At 40.2% G+C, this 20,018-nt stretch overlaps 1 protein-coding gene across 9 annotated transcripts in view; it reads right to left on the reverse strand.

Annotated features, from left to right (window-relative positions):
• The window catches only part of QKI (QKI, KH domain containing RNA binding), a 149,431-nt gene extending 130,443 nt beyond the window's left edge, over nt 1–18,988 (reverse strand). For 3 of the 9 annotated variants that reach the window (XM_053937006.1, XM_053937004.1, XM_053937013.1), the window contains exon 1: nt 18,191–18,987. In XM_053937006.1, coding sequence (XP_053792981.1) covers nt 18,191–18,332 — 142 coding nt within the window. In that variant the 5' untranslated portion in view covers nt 18,333–18,987. Of the gene's footprint in view, nt 1–18,190 lie in introns of all 9 variants that reach the window. The other 6 variants (XM_053937009.1, XM_053937007.1, XM_053937011.1 and 3 more) reach the window with 3 other exon arrangements.
• Nucleotides 18,989–20,018: the final 1,030 nt, after the last annotated feature.

The following is a 20,018-nucleotide window of genomic DNA, read 5'->3' on the forward strand; positions in this document are numbered from 1 at the left end:
ATAAACACACTGCTGCTGAAAAATGAAGTTTCTTAACACCTCTCACACCAGCTCTGTCTTAGTAGGCCAATTCAATTCACTAATCAAGCAAAAGACTATTCTTAGTAATTTTCTGGTTTGCTTGATTAGCTTTCTTCTAGGTTACTGAGCTGAAACAGATCACTGAAGAATTCACTGAATACCAGAATTATCAAAAACAGGGACACCCCCAACAAGAATCTACTTTTTGCATCATCAATCTGCTAAATTACTTCAAAACTATCCTCCATAACTTTTCTCCAAGGTGATTTCAGTAATTAAAACAAAAAAGGATCCTAAAGCTGTTTTGCGGTAAACAAGCTGCACATTATCTTTTTCTACAATGAGTAAACACATTCCAGTTTCATCTCTATTCTACACCTGTACTTAGGCTTTCCTAGATCAAGAGGTGCCTTTGAATGCTTGCAGACAGAAGGCAATAAAAAACCAAAGAAACAGGGGTAAAAGTTATATCAGCTAACTCTGGATGCCTGTATCTGAACTTGTTAACGTGTTCATTTGAATCTACTACAGTCATAGAACATTAACAAGATTATTAATGCTACTGCAAGTTAGGCCACAACTTTCCATGATCAGAAAATACAGAATTTTTTACTGAAAATATATTCTATAGAATATATATATAGAATATATATTATATTTTATATTCTAATATATTCCTATTCTATATTTTCTATAGAAAAATAAAAATAACCCAATATGGTAACAAACAGTCAAGAACTTGCCAACCATTTATTTAATTTTGCTACAAATCTACACTTTCAGCAAAAGAATATGGATGAGATACTCATGAACTACACATACAGTGTGGGACAGACTTCCTACCACCACCAAAATCAGGCTCTACTGTTTTCATCACACAGTGACTTAATAACCCTTATGTCTTTGTTAATAAGAATTACCTCTCAGGGCTTTACTTTACAAAAAAACAAAAAATGAAGTCATAATTTAAAAAAATAAATAATAAAATCTATCAGAAACTGGTAACAGGTTTGATTTTCTAAAGGGCATAACAAAATTAAAACACAAATAAGAAATGAGCAGCTCCTGTTTCATATACTTGCTATAAAAATTTTTCATGTTGGCCAAGAAATTAGGACATATTTTACCTTAGGGATCATGTAACCAAGAGAATATTCTAACACAGACCTTACTTCTGATGTCACTTAAGAGGAGAAACTGGACCAATGAAACATTTGAAGGAATAACCATAACAGATGCCACACTTGATGTCTTAAGTGTTCCTATTCTCTTCATCTTGAAATCTGTGTCAAAATCCAATGCTATTCATTGTTACTTTCACCTGAATGATCACCTCTTAAAGCACTCAAAAGGGCAGTCCAAAAGTGTTGTGGTGAGGACACTCAGTTCAGTGTCCAATTCAAGTATCTATTTCTGAATTAATTATCTGCAATTTTTTCTATGAACAGATGATAACCATGCCATCTTTTACTAAGCTTCTTAAACAACATTTTGTCTTCTCTTTTTAATATAGTGCTCACCATGCATGGGAATCATATCTGTATATTCACCTCCTAGTTATCATATAGGAAGAGCATCAGCATTTGGCACTACTAAATAGAATGAGTTAAGATTTGCTGAAATGTATCAGTACCAACATGTTTGAAAAAATGTTGTGCTGCTATCAGAAATTATGTTAACATATTGCTACAGACCTCCAGTGGGACTTCAAGACCAGTTCAATTATTTATGGAACTACTTCAATGCAAATAGTCTTCAAATACAAGGCTATGTGTTTTTTTAAATCTCCTATCACATTAGGGTTAAATCTGGCATAATGGGAAATCTGTGAGGCAGCTGCTAAGTTTCAATTGATTACGCATATTAGGTCCTACTTTCTAACAGCAGCAAGTATCAAGCAAATAAAGGAAGAGATTTTTCCAAAATACTTGGTGTGTAGAGTTTAAGCAGAAAGGTCATTTTTTTTTATTTTTAAAAAAAACAGTGCATCACTGTAACTAGTTCTTAAATAAAGGAAGACTAAAGTGTCATCCATCTGAACTAAACAGCCCAAGCAAAATACCCTGCAATTCCTGTGTTCTCCTCAATGTCGAAATGGGTGGATAAATTTAAACCCTGCTCTCTCAGGAGTTGCTTTATAGGCAATTTTCTCCCAGTATCAAGGTCTGCAATTTCCATTTGGCTGCCAGTTTGCGATTAAATTCATCACCTTTATTATAAAAATGTGCTGCACTCCACGGCCTGCTGCACAAGAATCGTAAGGAAGACATTTTTCACTGCTAACAGCAGCATCATTCCAAGGCAGCCATCACATCCATTCAGACATTAGTGCCTCCAGTGTAATGCAAGGACCTATCGCTCACCTGGAAAAGCCCTAACAGCAGGTATGCCTCAGAGGAACTTCTTCACACGTGGTACCTTTAGTGCAACTTTTTCCGTAAAAGCCACCATTACACCTCCTGTGTAAAGTGCTTCTAAAAGTCAGCTGTTTAAAAACAAGTGTTAACATTAAACTTGCCTAGTTGCATTAATCAAAACATTTCTAAGAATAAAATCTGTCCTCATACTGACTACACCTTCATATACACCTTGCACTCCTTACTAAAATAAAATACACTTTTAAGCAAGCACTCTATATGAATCTTTGTTACATACATTTTATTTTGTAAACGTCTCTTTCTTTCCCACAAACTTTTTTTCAGAATTTTCCACTGCTTTTTCCCACATCCATATGATGTATTTTTTCTTAAAGTTTTGGACAAGCCTGAAGAATACTCAGAAAAAAAAAATACTTAATACCTGCTATGCTACATGTTTTAAGGTCCTCCTCTGGAAACTAAGAGGAAAGGCCCAATCTTCACTTTGCTTCCTTTTTATAAATGCTTCCTGAGCTAAGCAGGATGTAATACAAAATCTGTACCTTAAAAAAAAATATATACTACTTGGAAGAACAGAGCAGCAAAGTGATAGCTACCAATAGGAGTAAGAGCTAAGTAAAAACCACATGCCAAATCTTTATAAAGTTAAAGCCATATTGGTTTGGGCTTCATTGAATAAAAGACTTTAAATTACAGTAAAACAATAAAAGATAATATACAATAAGTAATTAAAAATATTACCCTTTAGTATTCAACAAAAAAAGAAGCACAAAAATGTCATTTTATCATGTGAAACAGCTGTATTGGTAACACTGAAAGGTAATCAAATTGTATTACACGTAACCAATCTATATGCATGACAATTTCACACGTTAGCTTATTTTTTACTCTGTTATCTTAACTAATGGTGTAATTGAAAAGGTACATTTTTCACCAGTTTTCAAAAATATTTTATAATCAGGTAAACAAAGAGTATCTCATATAAAGCTGATGTATCTTAACAGTCAATCTATCTTAAGTCATTTCTCTTTATGTGGCCACATTAAGTGAAGGTAACATTCGAAAGAACATTGTTCTGGTCAACCCTTACATGCCTTTGGAAAATGCAAGAAAAATATGTTAAGCCATAAATCTCTGATACCTAGCTGTCAGAAGTCTAAAACTTAAGTAAATTATGGGCACATACAAAAAATTACTAAACCTGGCACAACTAAAAGCACTTTGAACTATACCAGATGGGTCCCATGAAATGAAATAAAATCAAAGTGCCATCTAGACTTCAGGGACTAATAAGAATTACATATTGCATGGCATTACCATCACTGTAAATTAGACAAATGACCTGAGAAGCCATTTGGTGAACATGAACTCTAAAATTCAAAATTAAACAACCAAAAGCTCTTTAGTCCTATTTGTCTACAAAATTAACTTAAATTGCAACAAAAACTGGCAAACATTTGTTCACATTACAGAATAATACCAGAAACTCTCTTCTGGCAAAAAAAAAATGGTATCTTTGTCACACTGTAACTAATTGGTTTCCACTGCAATGCAGCATAGAAAGCAGATTTCAGCTCAACTTTACTGAAAACAATAGCTTGGTATTTGCAAGCTGAAGTTCCGATTATTTCACAGCCCAGTGCATTCAACAGTTGGCACAACAAGTTCCGGGACTGTTAAATGAAACTATCAACTAGATAAGATAATGCAGCATCAGTGTTTACCTCTTGCCATTACAACAAAAATTGAAATTGGAGCTTTTCTAACTGAAATTACGATGAAAGAAGGATTACTGTTTTGTCATAATCTACAGAATTAACTAAAACATGTTTTACTATAAAGGAAGGTGCCTCTGCAAAACACCAACAGGTATCAGACGATAGGCAACAACCAGCACAAAAAAAAATTCCACACCAAGTTTGCATTATTACATTCACCACGTTCTGTAAGTAAATTTCAATGTTTCATTTTAAGAAATGCAAATATGAATTTTGCTTCCTGTTGAAAATAAAAATCTATTTACATTACTTATTAAAACCAGATAGTTTTATTTTTAAAAAAAGCACTTAAAAGTGAGAATTTATAATGCTGGAGTTTCTAATGTAGATGTTCTTCATTCACAAAGAGAACATTTTAGTTCTTTGAAGTACAGTAGATTCTCCCCTCCACCCCTCTGGCTTTACACTTCAGCAGCCTGGTGTATAACTTTTAATTCCACTATAAAAAATAAGTAATTCTAATAATATTAGTTCTTGCCCATAGAGACAACATTTATACCTTGCTAAGCACTTCCTACTACTGTACAGGAGAGGTATTAACAAGTACCACTGCCACAAAAGGGAGGGGGGAAGGGAGAGAGCACAGGAGATAGAGTGTACTCATGTCTATATACACACATGGTAGAAATAGACAGAGAATATTAAAACAAAACTAATATTTATTTTAACAGTCTGGTAGCCAAGATATCTGCTACTTGCATAATTAGAATGTTGAAGATAATAAGTTTTTTATGGAGTAGCTACAGAATCATCAATTTTCTCTTCATCTGACAAACTCACTGAAGAACAGCCACTTTTAGGAACAAAGTTGAAAAAAAGTCAAAAAACAAGTTGAAAAAAGTGCAACCCACCATAGAAACTAAACATCCAATATTTAAACTGAATGCTAGGTTTAATTCATGTAATTTTTAAGCAGAATTTTACAGGCTTCTAACACAGCATAGATTTCATTTACACTATTTCCACCTATATCTTAAATCTACCAGAAAAGATCTTACAAATTAAGAGTTTATATTCAGGATTGATTTAAAGAACAGACTTATTACATTTGCAGGATCTGTACCTTGACTACTATGTATTAAACATGCTGTAAGTTCTTTTTTTTTCCCAAGCCCATTCATTATTAACACTAAACAAGAGGTTCTATCACCTCATAAAGCTGTCCATTGTGGGGAAAAAGTTGAGAGGGGTGGGGATAACAACCTGAAACATTTCATGAAATATTTACCTAAAGCTAAAGGTACTTGAGCCTCTGGAACTGGCTTTAATATCCTTGTTCATGAATTACAACCGTGTGGCTATTTTAATGGAATTTAAATTGAAAGGTTCAGATGCCCTAAAGACAGTTTACTACTGAAATTATTCTATAATAACAGCATACCAATTTGAATTTAGTAGGTTATATCTCTTACATGTACTTTCAGTAATTAACATCTTAACATTTCGAAGCTCCAGTGTTGCAAACTGGACTCTATAGATTAATTTAATTAGATTCTCTACATCTCAGCTGGGGAAAACATCATCATACTCACTAGCTCAGTAAATACATAACATCAGGAAGTCCTAAAACATGAATAAAAGCAGATAGGTGAAACAAGTTTAAATTCACATAACAGTGAACACAATTTTATTTTGTGATCTCATTGAAGTTTCTTGTTTCAAATTTTTACTTCAGCCCATGGCCAAGGACAGTACAATGCAAATGCCCTTAAATCAGTGGTCTTCAACCTTTTTCACTCACATTAAAACAAAAGGTTCCCAATAAAGTGAAGGCTCAGTGTGGCCTATTTAAAATATCCCAATAATAGATTTCCTATTTCTTTGTTATCTGCAGCAACTTTTCATATGCAACGAGTCTGTAAACAGTAGATTGAAAAACACCATTCTGGTAACTCATATTGCTTTTCACTTAGCTCCATTAACTTTGCTAACAAAAAAGATGCTGTCTACTTCAGAGAGAAAGTGGTCTCAAAGGTCTCATGTCAAAGACTATTTTGTTTTCATTCATTTTTCAAAAACAACCCCTTTCGTTTAGGAAAAAAATCTCTTTGATGTTACTTTTTGTGCCAATGACTGCACAGTTTCGCTGATGGTGCTGCAAAACAAAATATGATTGCTTTGTAATTCTTTGCTATGTCAGAAAAGGCATGGGCAAGGAATGGCCGAGCGTCTCAGTGTGACACGCGTGAGAAAAAATAGCATAGATTGCACTGGAAAAAGATGCTATGTGCAGCGGAAATCTTGATTGGATTGTACAAAGATTAACTTCAATATAAATATCTCCATCTCAGGTGTAATGCACAATCTCATAACATTTGAAGGATTAGTAAATCGTGGTGCTATTTTTTAAATTAGTAACAAAAAGACACCTCAGAGCTCAAGGAAATATATTATGATTTTTCTGTTCCTTTCATATAATGATCTGTTTAACTTAGCATTTTCAAAATCAGCTTATAATAAAATTTTTGCAGTTCCTTATATAGTAATGTGTTTTCAAAACATATTCTGTCCTTTCTGTTAACTTTATGGGTGCATACTATTGCACCCATATTTCATTAATTAGCTCAACAGCCTGGAAATAATTCAGATTTTATTCCTAGCGATATTTATTCCTTCACTTTCCAAGGAGGAAATAAAGAGCCCCAACTTTCCATAGCAGAGGACAGTGTGGGAAAAGATAAAAGTTTACAGCAGCTTAAGTTGTGTTTCAACTATATTATATCTTATGAGAAACTACTCAACCATTACTAGACTGAGAAAAAAGCTCCTTAAATGTTAGTGTATTATTAGTATCCTGTATTTTATCTGAAATTTAAGACTAAGAGCATACAATAAAAGTTGGAAGGAGACATCACAATATACTTCAGATTATTTACGAACACATTTTAGTTATTAACAGCTGCTGAAAACTTTCAGCAGCCCAGATGCTCAATCCAGAAAAATGTACTAGAAATGTAGTTTAATCTGTGCAGCAATTTATGCTATAATATACCACTACACTATACTAGTTATGACTGCTATACAACATACTGAAATGTTTGATACATATTTCAGTAATGAATTGTGCTCAGGGCTCAGAAAGCCTGTACATACAGGTTTAGTAACCTAAAGTCAGTCAACAGGCAGAAAAAAAATGCATGTGAAGAGCCCAAACAAAGTAAAACACTTGATTATTACTTTGAACTGTTCTCTATGTATCAAGTGTTCAACAGTATGATATAACAAAAAGCAGCCAAAAACAATTCCAGTACAAACCATTCTAAATGGGATTAGAAAGACCTGTGCACATGTCAAAAACCACTTAGTTATGCTATTAGGCTGATAGAAGAAAATCCCCCTCTCAAATTCCCAACTATTTTCTTTATCCTGGAGGGGGAAAAAAATTAAAATTAAAACTGATGTAATCAGAATTTGAAGCAACAAAGCAAATGAAAGCTGTGAGATCTGAGAAAGGTTAACACAGAAATTAAAGGAAAATTAAGTTCAGAATAAACTAAATCTGCCTCAAAGTTAAATTTATCCAAATATATTAAGCCAAAGAAGGTTGCTGAGACTGCAAAGATTAAGAGAAGTCCACAAATCTGTCTTCAAAACATAACTCACATTTATCAATACGAAAGACTGATGTAAATCTTTTTCAATAGATGAAAAACCAGTGGTCCATCTGTCATTTTAAGCTGTTGACTTTAGTAACCTTTTTGGATTGTAGAAGGGACACATTTCTTCTCTGTTCAGCCGAGCACAAGCGTGTGGTCCCTCCTCACTTAATTACTCAGCGTACACCTAAATACCACCTGCCATCCCTCAACACCCCAGCGCTGGCTGGAGCAGCCTCTACTGCAGCATCCATCTCCCTCCAATTCATCACCGTCAGCTTTCTTGCTGACACTCTTCAGACTTGCCTAGCTGATGAATGGCTCTGTTATTCATCCTATGTTAATCCGAGGCTGACGCAAGAATACCTTGCTGAAGACACTTAACAGTATTAAAACTCAGCACTACCAAGTGCCCCCAGTGTGCATGAAATCTCCCATTTGGAACCAACATGATTCCTCATGAATAGTTATGAATAACATACAGTTACTAAATCAATAGGCACTAAGTTTATGTACCCCATCACCTATAGACAAAGCTTCCACACAGTCAGTCCCTTGCTTCCCTGGAAGCGACACCTGAATTATTATTAGTTGGAAATACTTTGATCCATACAGAATTTAGCCTCAATCAACTCTATAATTAAGATGATACAGAGAAGTTTTCCCCCTCCTCCCCCTCAAAATGTCAGTATATATCTTAAATGTCACAACTCTCTAATTTTTTTTTTAAGTTTATAACTTTAATAAGCTTTTCTCAAGAAAGCAAGTTTAATTTTTCTCCCTTCTAAGATGGATTTGATCTTTAGGTAATGTTTTTTTTTTCTGGTGGTTTGGGATTTTTTTCATAAAGGATTATGCTAGTCTTGTCAGAAAAATAAAATTTATCCACAGAATGAGCACAAAATCAGTGCAAGAAATTTCAAAATATAACTCAAATCTCTGTAAACATGTTATGAGAACAGCCAAATATATAATTCCCTGCTAAACACAATTACAGTCACTGATTTTATACCTGAGATAGTAAAGTATCACTCTTCCCCTGAAGATGTTTTAATACACATATAATCAATCTTCCTGATAGAATCTTCATTAGAATTCATTTCTGATCCCTACCACATCATCTGTGATCAGATTTTGCTCAAGTCTATTTGAGCACAAAGTTGACATAAGTACATGGAAAAGTGGGAACAAAAGAACATGCATAACAAGTTCTGCTTCAGGTTGATTCAGAGGCAATATCAGATTTCCATAAAAGCCTCAAGTGATTTAAACAGCAGTAATTCCCTCGTAAACTGACTGTATATGAGCCTCCCTGACTATACTTATCTTTAGAGATGATAAGATACTTAAGCAATTAAAGAACTATCAACAACTTGTCTCTACCGATGTCTAACACACACCACGTTCTCACTGCACAGCCAATCTTCACAGCAAAAACATCACACTTTAAACAAGACAGCTGGGCCTATTAACAGCATTTTAACCTTCAACTTTAACACACAAACCAACTGTTACAGGAACACGCCTGACAACAGATTGTACATGTGGTATTTAGGCAAAGCTATTTTGTAAGTTTGGGTGGGGGCTGATGACTGCAACAACTTTCTGAGAAATTGTCCATGTTTTATGCTGGAGGGGTGTTCCTTCAAAATTAGATGAATTAGACAAACTGAAACTAACTAAAAGCGGTATGATCAACAACACTGTTCAAAAGCAAAAAGCATTGGGTCACAGAATTTTTTTCTTGTGTTCTCCTCCTCTTCCCTGTTCCTGCAGAGAAACCTAAGATATTCACATCAAAAAGAAGGGGATTTGGCCTGCTCTGCATCTAAAAATTGAAAACCATGCAACAATTTTTAATATAATTATTTGCAGATTATTAGATTAAGCTCCACTGAGAAGAATATTAACTGATTTGCTACTGCTTCAAAGTCTGATAAATAAATGGAAGCATTATGCAACATGAGCTGAATGTTTTAGTTTAGCTGCCATTTAAACTTATGAACCAGAACATTAGGGTTGTATTCATACTTGTGCTAGCAGATCTGTTGTTTACTTTTTAAAATTTCAGTCACCTACCATCTCCTACACATTAATGAAAAAAATATACCATAGCTAGGGAAGGACATTTTGACCAACTAATGGCTACAGAGATTTCTAAATCAGTTCTTTGATCACAATTAGAAAAAAACCCACAAAGGTTCATTATTTCAATAGCTAAAGGGTTTAAAGAATTCAGCAAAGTCTGACTTCCATCTAGTGTCAGCTAGTCTGCAAATAAGCACATCCTTAAAATTCTGAATAGACTAGATGCACAATCAGTTGACATCAATTAGGAGCTTCAGACTTTTAAGTAAATGTTTAAGCAAATGCATTTCCCTCCCCAAGGTGCTGCTCTACATCTTCAGTATCGAGCCACCTCAGCCACCGTGCCAACACAGCTGCTCTGAGATCACACACCCAGGAGCGCGATCACAGCTCTGATCCATCTGAAAAGAAAGCCAGCACCACACAAAAACAAACTCAAAAAAACCCTGACCGGTAGGGAATATCAGCTGACCTTTTAAGACAGAAACTGATCTACCAGAAAAGAGTATAAAGTATACCACATAAAAGTATAAAATTATCTTCCCCTGCCTCTGCTCTGACATCAGCAGCCACTCTGATGCATTACTCCCTAGATTACCTAGAAGTAACTTCCCAGCAAAGTAACAAGACTTTATTTGTTTGTCATGCTGGGATGCTTTTACTTTTGAAATCAAGTCTTAAAAAACATCAACATTTGTAAGGTTATCACTGAAGTGTTAACTGTTCCAACTATGAATACCCTCAGATTTCAGTTATCACGCATATTGCTTCATGGTTTATCCCTTCTAAAAAAGGGTATCCTGAGGACTTTCCCGCATGGCCACTTCCTGGAGCACTGCAATTATAATACAAAGTATCAATATCTTGCTCTGGTTTGGCCTGTGCTAGAAACACAGAAAATCCCTCCAACTACAGAAAAGAGTAAAGTAAAAGTACTCAAGCACAGCTGCAAAACAGTTAAAAGTATTTTTAAAAGCAATTTTAAAAATTTACTTCCAGGGTGCCACTCAACTATGCACCACCAAAAACATTAAAACATAAATAGCTACCTACTGCCATTTCCCTCAAGAGAACAACTTTTTGCACTGAACTGAAAAGCAAAATTTACTATTTGACACCAAGTATAAAAAAAAAATCAATTCTCAAATGAAAAGTAACTGAAAATATATTTTGAATTTCTACTCACTATTTCAAACCACGAGAATAAAATAAATAAAAAATCCTTTTAGCATTACCACACTCATTCCAACCAATAACACTGCTAAAATAACTGCAGAGATCAAAAAAGCTGCAACTTCCAGTGCCGAATTCAGACGACAGAGGTTTAAGTAACACAACTTCACTCCAACTTGCACTGTCTTGCTCTTCTCAGACATGCAGCTAGTCTGCAAGACACTTTCTAATGGAATAAAGAAGAACAAAGTGGAGGGGCACTTGGGCTTACGAAGCCAGATACTATTCTCTTTAGTGTTGTCACAGCTGTTTTGTTCATTCGTGCATAAATTGTCTCAAAAAAATTTAAGCTGTGCTACTAAAAAGCTAACGCCACTTCTATTAAACTTTTCCAAGAAAAACAACCAAAAGAAACACAAACCTGGACATCAGTTTAACTGCACTGTACAGGGTTATACAGGATATTTTCTGAAGTCAGAAGCAAAACGTAATGTTGCCTAACTTTCAGTAATCCCACTCTTTTTCTTAGCAAAGGAGAGGTATATATAATTCAGACTATAAACATTACACCTATTATCTACTTCAGGATTCAAACAGTAATTTCAATGTCCCTCACAGACACATATCCTCCTGCTAGCAAGACACAGTGTAGCTTGTGTGGTACTCCTATTGACCTAACCAACTGCATAGTGAGATTAAAAACACTAGCAGTTTTACTGTTCCTACTAATTTTCTTAGCACTGGGTTATTAAATTTCAATGAAATGTTAAAATCAACAGAAGATTTTCAGAGTCTGCATTCTGACTAAAATCAGTACAGGAAAATTCACACGGCTGGAATGAGAAGTTGTGAGTTATGTTTCAATAAAGACAAGGGCCAGTGAATGAGGGCATTTCATTAGTTAACAGCTTTCCTGGCAACGCATTTCCCCCATCTCCCACCCCCCAACATTCCATATAAGCAGTCAAATATAAACCATCAGTTTCCATGGCAGACTCCTGCGGTACTTCAATCAGCCTGAGCTGTCAGGATGGTCTGGTAATTAACGTTAACACAGGTCTATCCTGTCAGCCACAGAAATATACCAGCATCTAATAATACACCTAATTAATGGCATACCTGCATCAGTGTGCATTCTCAAAAACGGAGAACACTTTATGGTTACAGACAGCAATTAAAGACAATTCAAATGCACTTGCTCTTCTTACAAAGTCTACACAATTCAAATCATTGTAAGCATCCCATTCCTGGCATTGTACAGCGTACTCAGAGGAAAAAGGTTTTAATCTAAGAATGACTAAAACAGACAATCTAGTCAAAAACATTACTAACCCACAAAAGTGACCGTCCACTTCGTGTCTAGCCTTCTCTTCACACCCACAGCACACACTGAACATCAGCAACTTCTGTTGATGCATGTAAATTTCATTTTCGTAATCAGGACATTCTAAGTGCTCTCTGAAAATCCACGGAGTATTTCTCAGTTGGTGGAGGTTGGTTTAGGGTTTTTTTTCCCATTTTACTATTATTAACCAACACATCTCCAGTTCTTCCCCTTGTGCATCACAAAAGCACCACATGCCACTCCCTAATGTAATCTGCACTTGGTCAGTTGTTTCTAACCATAGCAAGGGATTTTTATACGACACCAGTTATTTTAGAAATTACTGCATTCAGTTTCAGAGGAGGAAAATGCAACTCAATTGCAACCTTAATGAACTAGTTGCACTAAACAAAAACATTAAATTCAATGTTTTAACATTGAATTCCAACAAGTCAGCTGCTCCTGTACAGAACTAAGTCTAATGCGGGTACTCTTATTTAAAAAAAAAAATAAAATCTTAAGACAGATTTTAACAATTAATTATTGGTAAGCAACAGGGAACAAATCACTTTCAAAGTATGAGCTTAAAATAACTGTTTTACTAACTTAACACTTGTATCAGTTAAAAAATACCCTTTTTTTAGTTACATGCCAGGTGACTGCAATCCTATAAATGCTGCAGATACAGCTCCAAAAATAACATAATTTAAAAAGAACTGAACTGTTGCTGTTTTAAATATTTTTCCACAAGCCAAAAGAACCGCCACACTGTTTCTTAAGCACAATGGAGCTTTTGGTTTGGCGTTATGAGAGGCTGCGCCAAGGTATTAAAGCCACTCCCTCTCCCTGCCAAAAAATAACTAAACACCCACACCTCAAAATAGCTCTTACAAGGTTTCTGAATACAAGTTCTAGAAGCATTACAACATTCATAAATCAGAAAAACACCTGAGACCATTAAGTTTTAAGAGATAATTAAAGAATCAAATTCTAAAGAGTACTAATGATAAATAGCACACAAACAATACTCAATGTTCTTGTGGCATGCTACTTTAACAATTTTAACATTAATACACCAAGTTTAAAAATTAGTCTGAGACTCTGGGCAAACACCTTTTGTAAGGCCTTTATCCCAAAGAATACTCATCCCTGAATATTGCATTAAGAAGCATATTTTTAATGAATTAATGGGGGTCCATTGCAAGATTTGATACAACTGAAAAAACTGACATGCTAATGTGGCCAGTGCCCCTCCATCAAATCTGACAAGTCAGTAAAACCCTAGCTAAGTACAGGCTACATTTACATAATCACAAACAATAAGGTCATGCACAAAAGTAACTAGATAACTTCAGAGGGAGAACTCATTTACAACACCAGAACACAGTTCTTCAGCCGTACTTCACGCACACGTTTTGCTTAAACTGCACTCCTGGGCACTAAGCTCCCCAAGTTCACATGCACTTTTCTCAGTGAGAAGAGAGAGAGCAACATTCACCAAAAATTTATCCTCATAGTGGATGTTTTTACACTAGCCTACTTGGATGTTTTCACGCTAGCTTTGTTAAACTTGGTAGACAGAAAGAAGCAGCCTATTTGACACAAAATTAGATTCATCTCCAATAGCCAGATGCATGGATTAAATTTACATTTAAAGGTAGACACTCTTTTAAGTTACCTTCAACATGGTTTTGAAGGAAAGAATAAGTTTTTCAGGGATACGTTACTGAGGAAAAATGAATTCTTGATAAAGTCCTCTTCAATCTCTTTTTGAAAACAGTTCAGACCACAGGTCTGATCTGTGTACATTCCGATCAGGTGCAAGAGTCTGTGCGCTTACAGGTTCAAGAAAACAAAATGTAAATTTATAAATCAGACTACTTAAATCTCAGTTAATAGTTCAGGCACATTTGTTCATAGTCTGATGAAAGAATACCACTGAAGTACCTCATTAATTTCAATCTGTCAACATGCTACCGAGGAGTTTGAAATGTCCAATTCAGTTTTTAAAAATAGTGCAAGAAAACAGGTACAGCTCTATTCATTGTCCACAAAGGGGAGCATTAAAATATATAAGTTGTCAGAAAAAAAATCCAGGTTAACATCATAGAAGTTAGTATCTCAAAAGCTTAAGCAAAAAAAAAAAAAAAAAAAAAATCAGGTCACATTTGATGGTGCAAACAATTACAGGAAATACAGCCTATTCCACATTCAGGAAAAGCCCTCTCTTCCCACAGGTTTGCACCAGTCTGATAAAAACAATTCAGCTTCCTAGTTATTATGATGTGCTCTTTAAACATCCTTGTTAATCCACAGAAGGCTTATTTACACATAACAAGTTAAAAGCACACATATGGAAAAATAACTGTAACCTAAACAAAACTGTAACTTTCACATTTTATGAAAGTAGTTCCTAAAAAAAAAAGGTTTCCTCAATACACTTCTTACATTTAAGGCAGTCTTCAAAAACAAAATGCTGCAGGACAGAGATAATCTATCAAGTTAAGCACCAAAATTTTCTGAGATCGAAATGTAGGATAGAGTTCAGAAAGGAAAACATACTTTGGATAATACACGCAGCACAGAAATGGACCCCAAAAAATTCTGTAACCTAACCAGATTGGATGTACTGTTCACCTAAAACCACAGGTCTCTTTCTATCTCCTGCTGCATACAATTACAAGAAGTAACCACAGCAAAAGCCCATTTGAGTTCTGTTTTTAAATACTGGCATGTAACAATAAATAAGTAATAATAAAAAAAACAACCCTAGCTTTCCAGTAGGGAAGGCAATCCCACCTTTTGTTTGAATTCTTGGGTTGTGACTTTATTTCTTCATTTTGATCAGCACACAAAATAAAAGACAATGGCTGATCATAATATTATTCTTCTCAAGCATAAACAAAATCTTCAGGAAAATGGTTGTATTATAACTAAAAAAAAAACCAAAACCAAAAACAAATACCTACCTGAAGCACACAACAACAAACTAAAAGAAGCAAATCAAATGACAGGGTGGAGGGAGGGGGCAAAGAGGGAATGTGAACCCTGTAACTTTATTTTTAGATTATATATACCTATATATACATGTACTTGCCCCAAATACTTGGTATTCTCAAGGGTGTCAGGAAACAACTGATGAAACCTTGTAATAATACACTTTTCAGTAAGCACATTAAATCCTGCAGACTTTTCCAGCAACCTGTAGTTCACTATTACTAAACCCTTCTGCTGGAGGATGTCAGTGGAGCATACAGTTCAAGATATTTAACACAGCCCCCACTGGTAGCCAGGATAGATGTTTTACAGGGAAACACTCGTTCCAGCTTCTCAACTGTTCACTGCTACTGCCTATTCCACCTATGTAATACTGCCTGTAAGCATACAATACGTGGAGGTGCATGCAAATACAGATACCTGCACAAATCCACAAGTATTCTGTCATTCTTTGGCGTCTTCTACCAGACTTGATAATTTTACTGCCCGAGTTAATAGTGGTGCTCGCAGACCCATGCCTCAGAAAAAAAAATAACTGGCGCCCCTTAGTGTTCAAATTCTGAAGTCTTGAAGCAATTTACTAGATTTGCATGAAACTTTTTTTTTCAACATTCCAAAAAGTTTTCTGCCTCCACAATACTTCCACCCATTTGCCAACGTAAACAGGAAAAGCAGAAAAGCTTAAAGGGATAGCAGGCTTCTTCCAGAGACCATTTAGGAACACAGATTATATTTTATTTGCTTTTCTTTAGAAGAAGAGAATGAAGAATAGTTCCAACACAGTCCTTAAACTTTGTCAGCAAGAGTCACAAAAGCTCTCATTTTGGAACTCCAATACTTTGCAAACAGACTTCCAGAGTTTTCAGTACTTCAAAATATATGACAAGATATAAGTATTTCGGGAATTCCTTTTTCAGTGTCTTTTTTGTGTCGGGAAATGTTTTTCTTCCTTTTGTTCTCTGAAAATAAAAAACCAGCTTCAGGCCTCCACTGGCCAAATACATAAAGTTGAAGAGGTTCAGGAATTTAAAAATCCGTTATCAAATCTCTGGAAGGCTCATTTGTGCTATAAAGGAGTCTCCTCAGTCGAGTTTCTTCTTGATGTTTATTGTCAATCTAACTATTCTGAAGAGGTTGTTCACTGTCGTGACCAAGAATGTAAGTCCTAAAATAGTTTTGCTCTTCACATCCACATTTGCTCCAATATAAATTCAAACTCCTCCAAGTATCTTGAAAATAAAAATAGACTCTCCCATTATAACGCTTCCCACAATCCGTGTTTCAGTATTCTTCACTGTTTGTTTGGATTCCTTTAAATTCCTCTATCATTTATTTCAGAAAGTAGCATTTTCTCGACACACTATTTTTGCGTCGTACTACAGTTGCTATCTCATTTTTACAGTCTTGGCAGAGGGCGGGGAGCTGTTCTACCAAATATAACCAGTTCTTTCATCTTCCGAGGTCAACAACTTCCCAAACTTCTTTTAGTGAAGAGGAATACATCCGCAAACAAGAACCCTAACTCAAAATCTCGAAAATCAGTACTTCATACTAAGAATCCCAACAAGTTGAAACTGTATGAATTATTTATGGTCATATCATATTCTACAAAGCTATCAAATACGATTAAACAAACAGGTCTATGTTTTCAGAAAGCCTAGGTTTAAAGTCATAGGAAAGGAAATGCCTTCCACAAGAAAAACAAACCTGTGAACCTGAGTACAAGGCGAATTTAAAATACTAAGAACAAGTGTTTCACCTAATTTTTGATACACAGTGGGTCTATTACTGTAGTGGGAAAATGTATGGGACACAGGAAGTTCCCAGCTCGTACTTTTCTTGTTAATTTCTAAAGCGTGATTATTTGTTTGTGAAATCTTAACCCCAAACAAAGTTATTAGGGAAAAAATTGGGGGCATAGGGGGGGGCCTCGCTCCGTGCCAGAAGCGGGTGCGAGGCTGGGGTGGACGTTTGGCAGGAGCAGACCAGGCAATTTCGTAATCCTTTTTGTTTCTCCCCCTTCACTAAAGTCACACGTAGGAGTCTTTCAAGTTCAGTTTCTTTAAAAGGTAACGATAGCTGAGAGAAGAATTTGCTCCCTTCCCTTGCGATATAGGAAAATCGCAATTAGTTTGCGGCCAGTTCGGGGTGGGGTAGATCTGGAGCCGAAGAAAGAGCTCAGCCCCCCTCCGCCTTAGTCATTCAAGTCCAAGCAGCTTCCAGAACAGCCAAATCTCGAAACCAAACACCCCCCGCCCCCCCCGGCGGGGGCCCTGGGGCCGGGCTGCGGAGCGCTCCGGGGGCACCGGCAGGACCCCCGTGTCCCCCGCCGCCGCGGGAGGGAGGGAAGGATGGAGGGAGGGGAGCGCCGGCCGCCAGCCAGCCTTTCCCCTCCTCCCTGCCTTCCCCCAGAGCGCATTCCTGAGCTCCTCTCCTCGCTCCCTCCCCTCCGTGCTGTAGTTACCCTTCCCCCGGTTTAAGGAGATAGTGCGGAAAAGGGCAAAAGGAAAAAAAGGAAAAATAAGGGGGAAAACACTCCGGGGGGATCGGGGACCCGCGCGGCCGGGGCTGCCTCTCCCCTCCCACTCGCTCCCCGAGTCCCCCGGCACCGCGCGGCGGCGGCCAGGGCGGGGAGAGCCCGCACTTCCCCTTTGTTTTCGGCTCCCCAGCCGGGGCCGGGAGCGTGCGGGGAGCAGCAGGGAGAGCGGAACAGGCCCCGGGCCGTCCCCGCCGCCCGGCCGGGCCGGGACGGGGGGCCGAGCGGGATCCCCGGGCCGGGGGAGGCAGGGCAAGGCGGCGGGGCGGGGGAGGGGGCGGCCGGGCGAGCGCTTTTACCTTCGTCCAGCAGCCTCTCGAGGTGGTTGAAGATCCCGCAGAAGTTGGGGAGGCTGCTCATCAGCTTCTTGTCGTTCATCAGCTGCATCAGGTAATCGGGGCTCGGCTTCGGCTTCTCCTTGGTTTCCATTTCCCCAACCATATTCCAAGCCCGCGCAGAGACGGCGAGCGCCCGCAGCAGCTCTGCCGAGCAACGCGACCGCGGCACGGGGCGCCCGGCTGGATCCGGGCGGGCAGGGAGGCGGTGGGGGAGGGGAGGGGGCGGGGAGGGGAGCTTCCCCGAGGAAGGAGGAGAAGGAGGAGGATTCAAATCCGGAGACAAACGCAGACCCGCCGCTGAGTCCCAGGGACCGAGAAGAAAAAAAAAAAAAAAAAAAAAAAAAAGATAAAAAAAAAAAAGAGGAAACTCGGTAGAAACCCCCGTGCGGGCTGCGCCCTCCTCTCCGGGCACAAGGACCCGCCGCCGCCGCCTCTCGGTGCCGCCGCCGCCGCTTCCCTGCTCCGTGCGCCCTCGGCCGGCGCAGTCCTCGGTGTGTCCCCCCTCCTCCTCCTCCTCCTCCTCCTCCCGCGCACACACACGCTGAGCCCGGTTCTCCTCTCGGCGCTGCCCCCTGTCTCCGCGGCGGGGGAGGGAGGGAGGGGACGCGCGGGGCGGGCGGGCGCTGCTGGCGCGGCTGCCGCTTCCGAGGAGCCGCCGCCGGTGTCTCCCCGCTGTTGCCGCCGCTGCTGCTGTTGTTGCCGCCGCGCTGCGCCTGGCGTGTGTTCTCCTCCTTCTCTCCGCCTCCCGCCCGCCCGCCCTCCCGCCGCCGCTGCTGCTGCTGCTGCTGCTGCTGCCGCCGCCGCCTGTGGCTGCTGAGTCTCAGCCCCGCCGCCGCCTCCTCACTTCTCCTCAGTTCGCTCCGGAGTTCGCTTCAGTTCAGGCTGCGCTGGCAGCAGCGGCGGCGGCGGCGGCAGGAGGGGAGGGGGCAGGGCCCGCGGGGGTGGGACACGCCGGGGGCGGGACCAGGGGCGGGGCGGCCGCTGCCCGGCGGCGGCGGTAGCGCCGCTTGGCGGAGCCACAGCTGTCCCTCCCTCCCTCTTTCCCTCCCTTCCGCTCCGGGGGCCCGGGGCGGCGGCGGGGCGATAGCCGGCTTCCCGTGCGGCTCCCGCCCGGCCCCGCCGCGCGGAAACACGCGCGCGCGCGCGCGGAACTCTCCCAAAGAAAGTCGCGTCGCGGCACCTCCGGGGCGGGGACGCGTCACGTGCGCTCTCCCCCCGGGGGCGGGGAGAGCCGCGCCGGGGCGCGCGCGCTCCCGCCGCTCCGCGCGGCCCCGGTGTCGCGTGGCGGCGGCGGGGAGGGGAGGGGAGGGGGGCAGGTGTGCGCGGGGGCTGCGGCCGCGCTTGCGCGCGCGGGCGGTGGGCGGCGCGGACGGCGCGAGGAGTGGTTCCCGGTCGGTCCCGGGGCTGGGCGGGGAGCGCGGAGCCCCGGAGAAGCCGCCGGAGTGCCCCGGCAGCCAGCCACCGACCGGCTCCGCGGGGGGGCGGGGGGGGGAGAGGAGGGAGAAGCGGGGCTGCCGGGAGCCTCTGTCCGCGGCTGCGGGGTCCCGGGAGCGTCGGGTGGCCGCGGGCGGGGCGCGGAGAGGGTCGGGGTCCGTCGGCGCTGGCGCTGCGCCGGGCGGGCACGGCCGGCCCTTTCCCCGCGTGCGCAGCGCCTGCCCCGGCCGGCAGCCCGGGCCGGATCCCGGCCCGCTGAGCTCCTTTCCGCCCGAGCCTGTCCGGCGGGGCTGCGCGTCGCCCTTGTTGCTCGTAGGGCAGCGCCGCGTTTTGGCATCACCCGTGGCTTGTTTGA

Source organism: Vidua chalybeata, chromosome 3, assembly GCF_026979565.1.
Source record: "Vidua chalybeata isolate OUT-0048 chromosome 3, bVidCha1 merged haplotype, whole genome shotgun sequence".
Classification (NCBI taxonomy): Eukaryota; Metazoa; Chordata; class Aves; order Passeriformes; family Viduidae; genus Vidua; species Vidua chalybeata.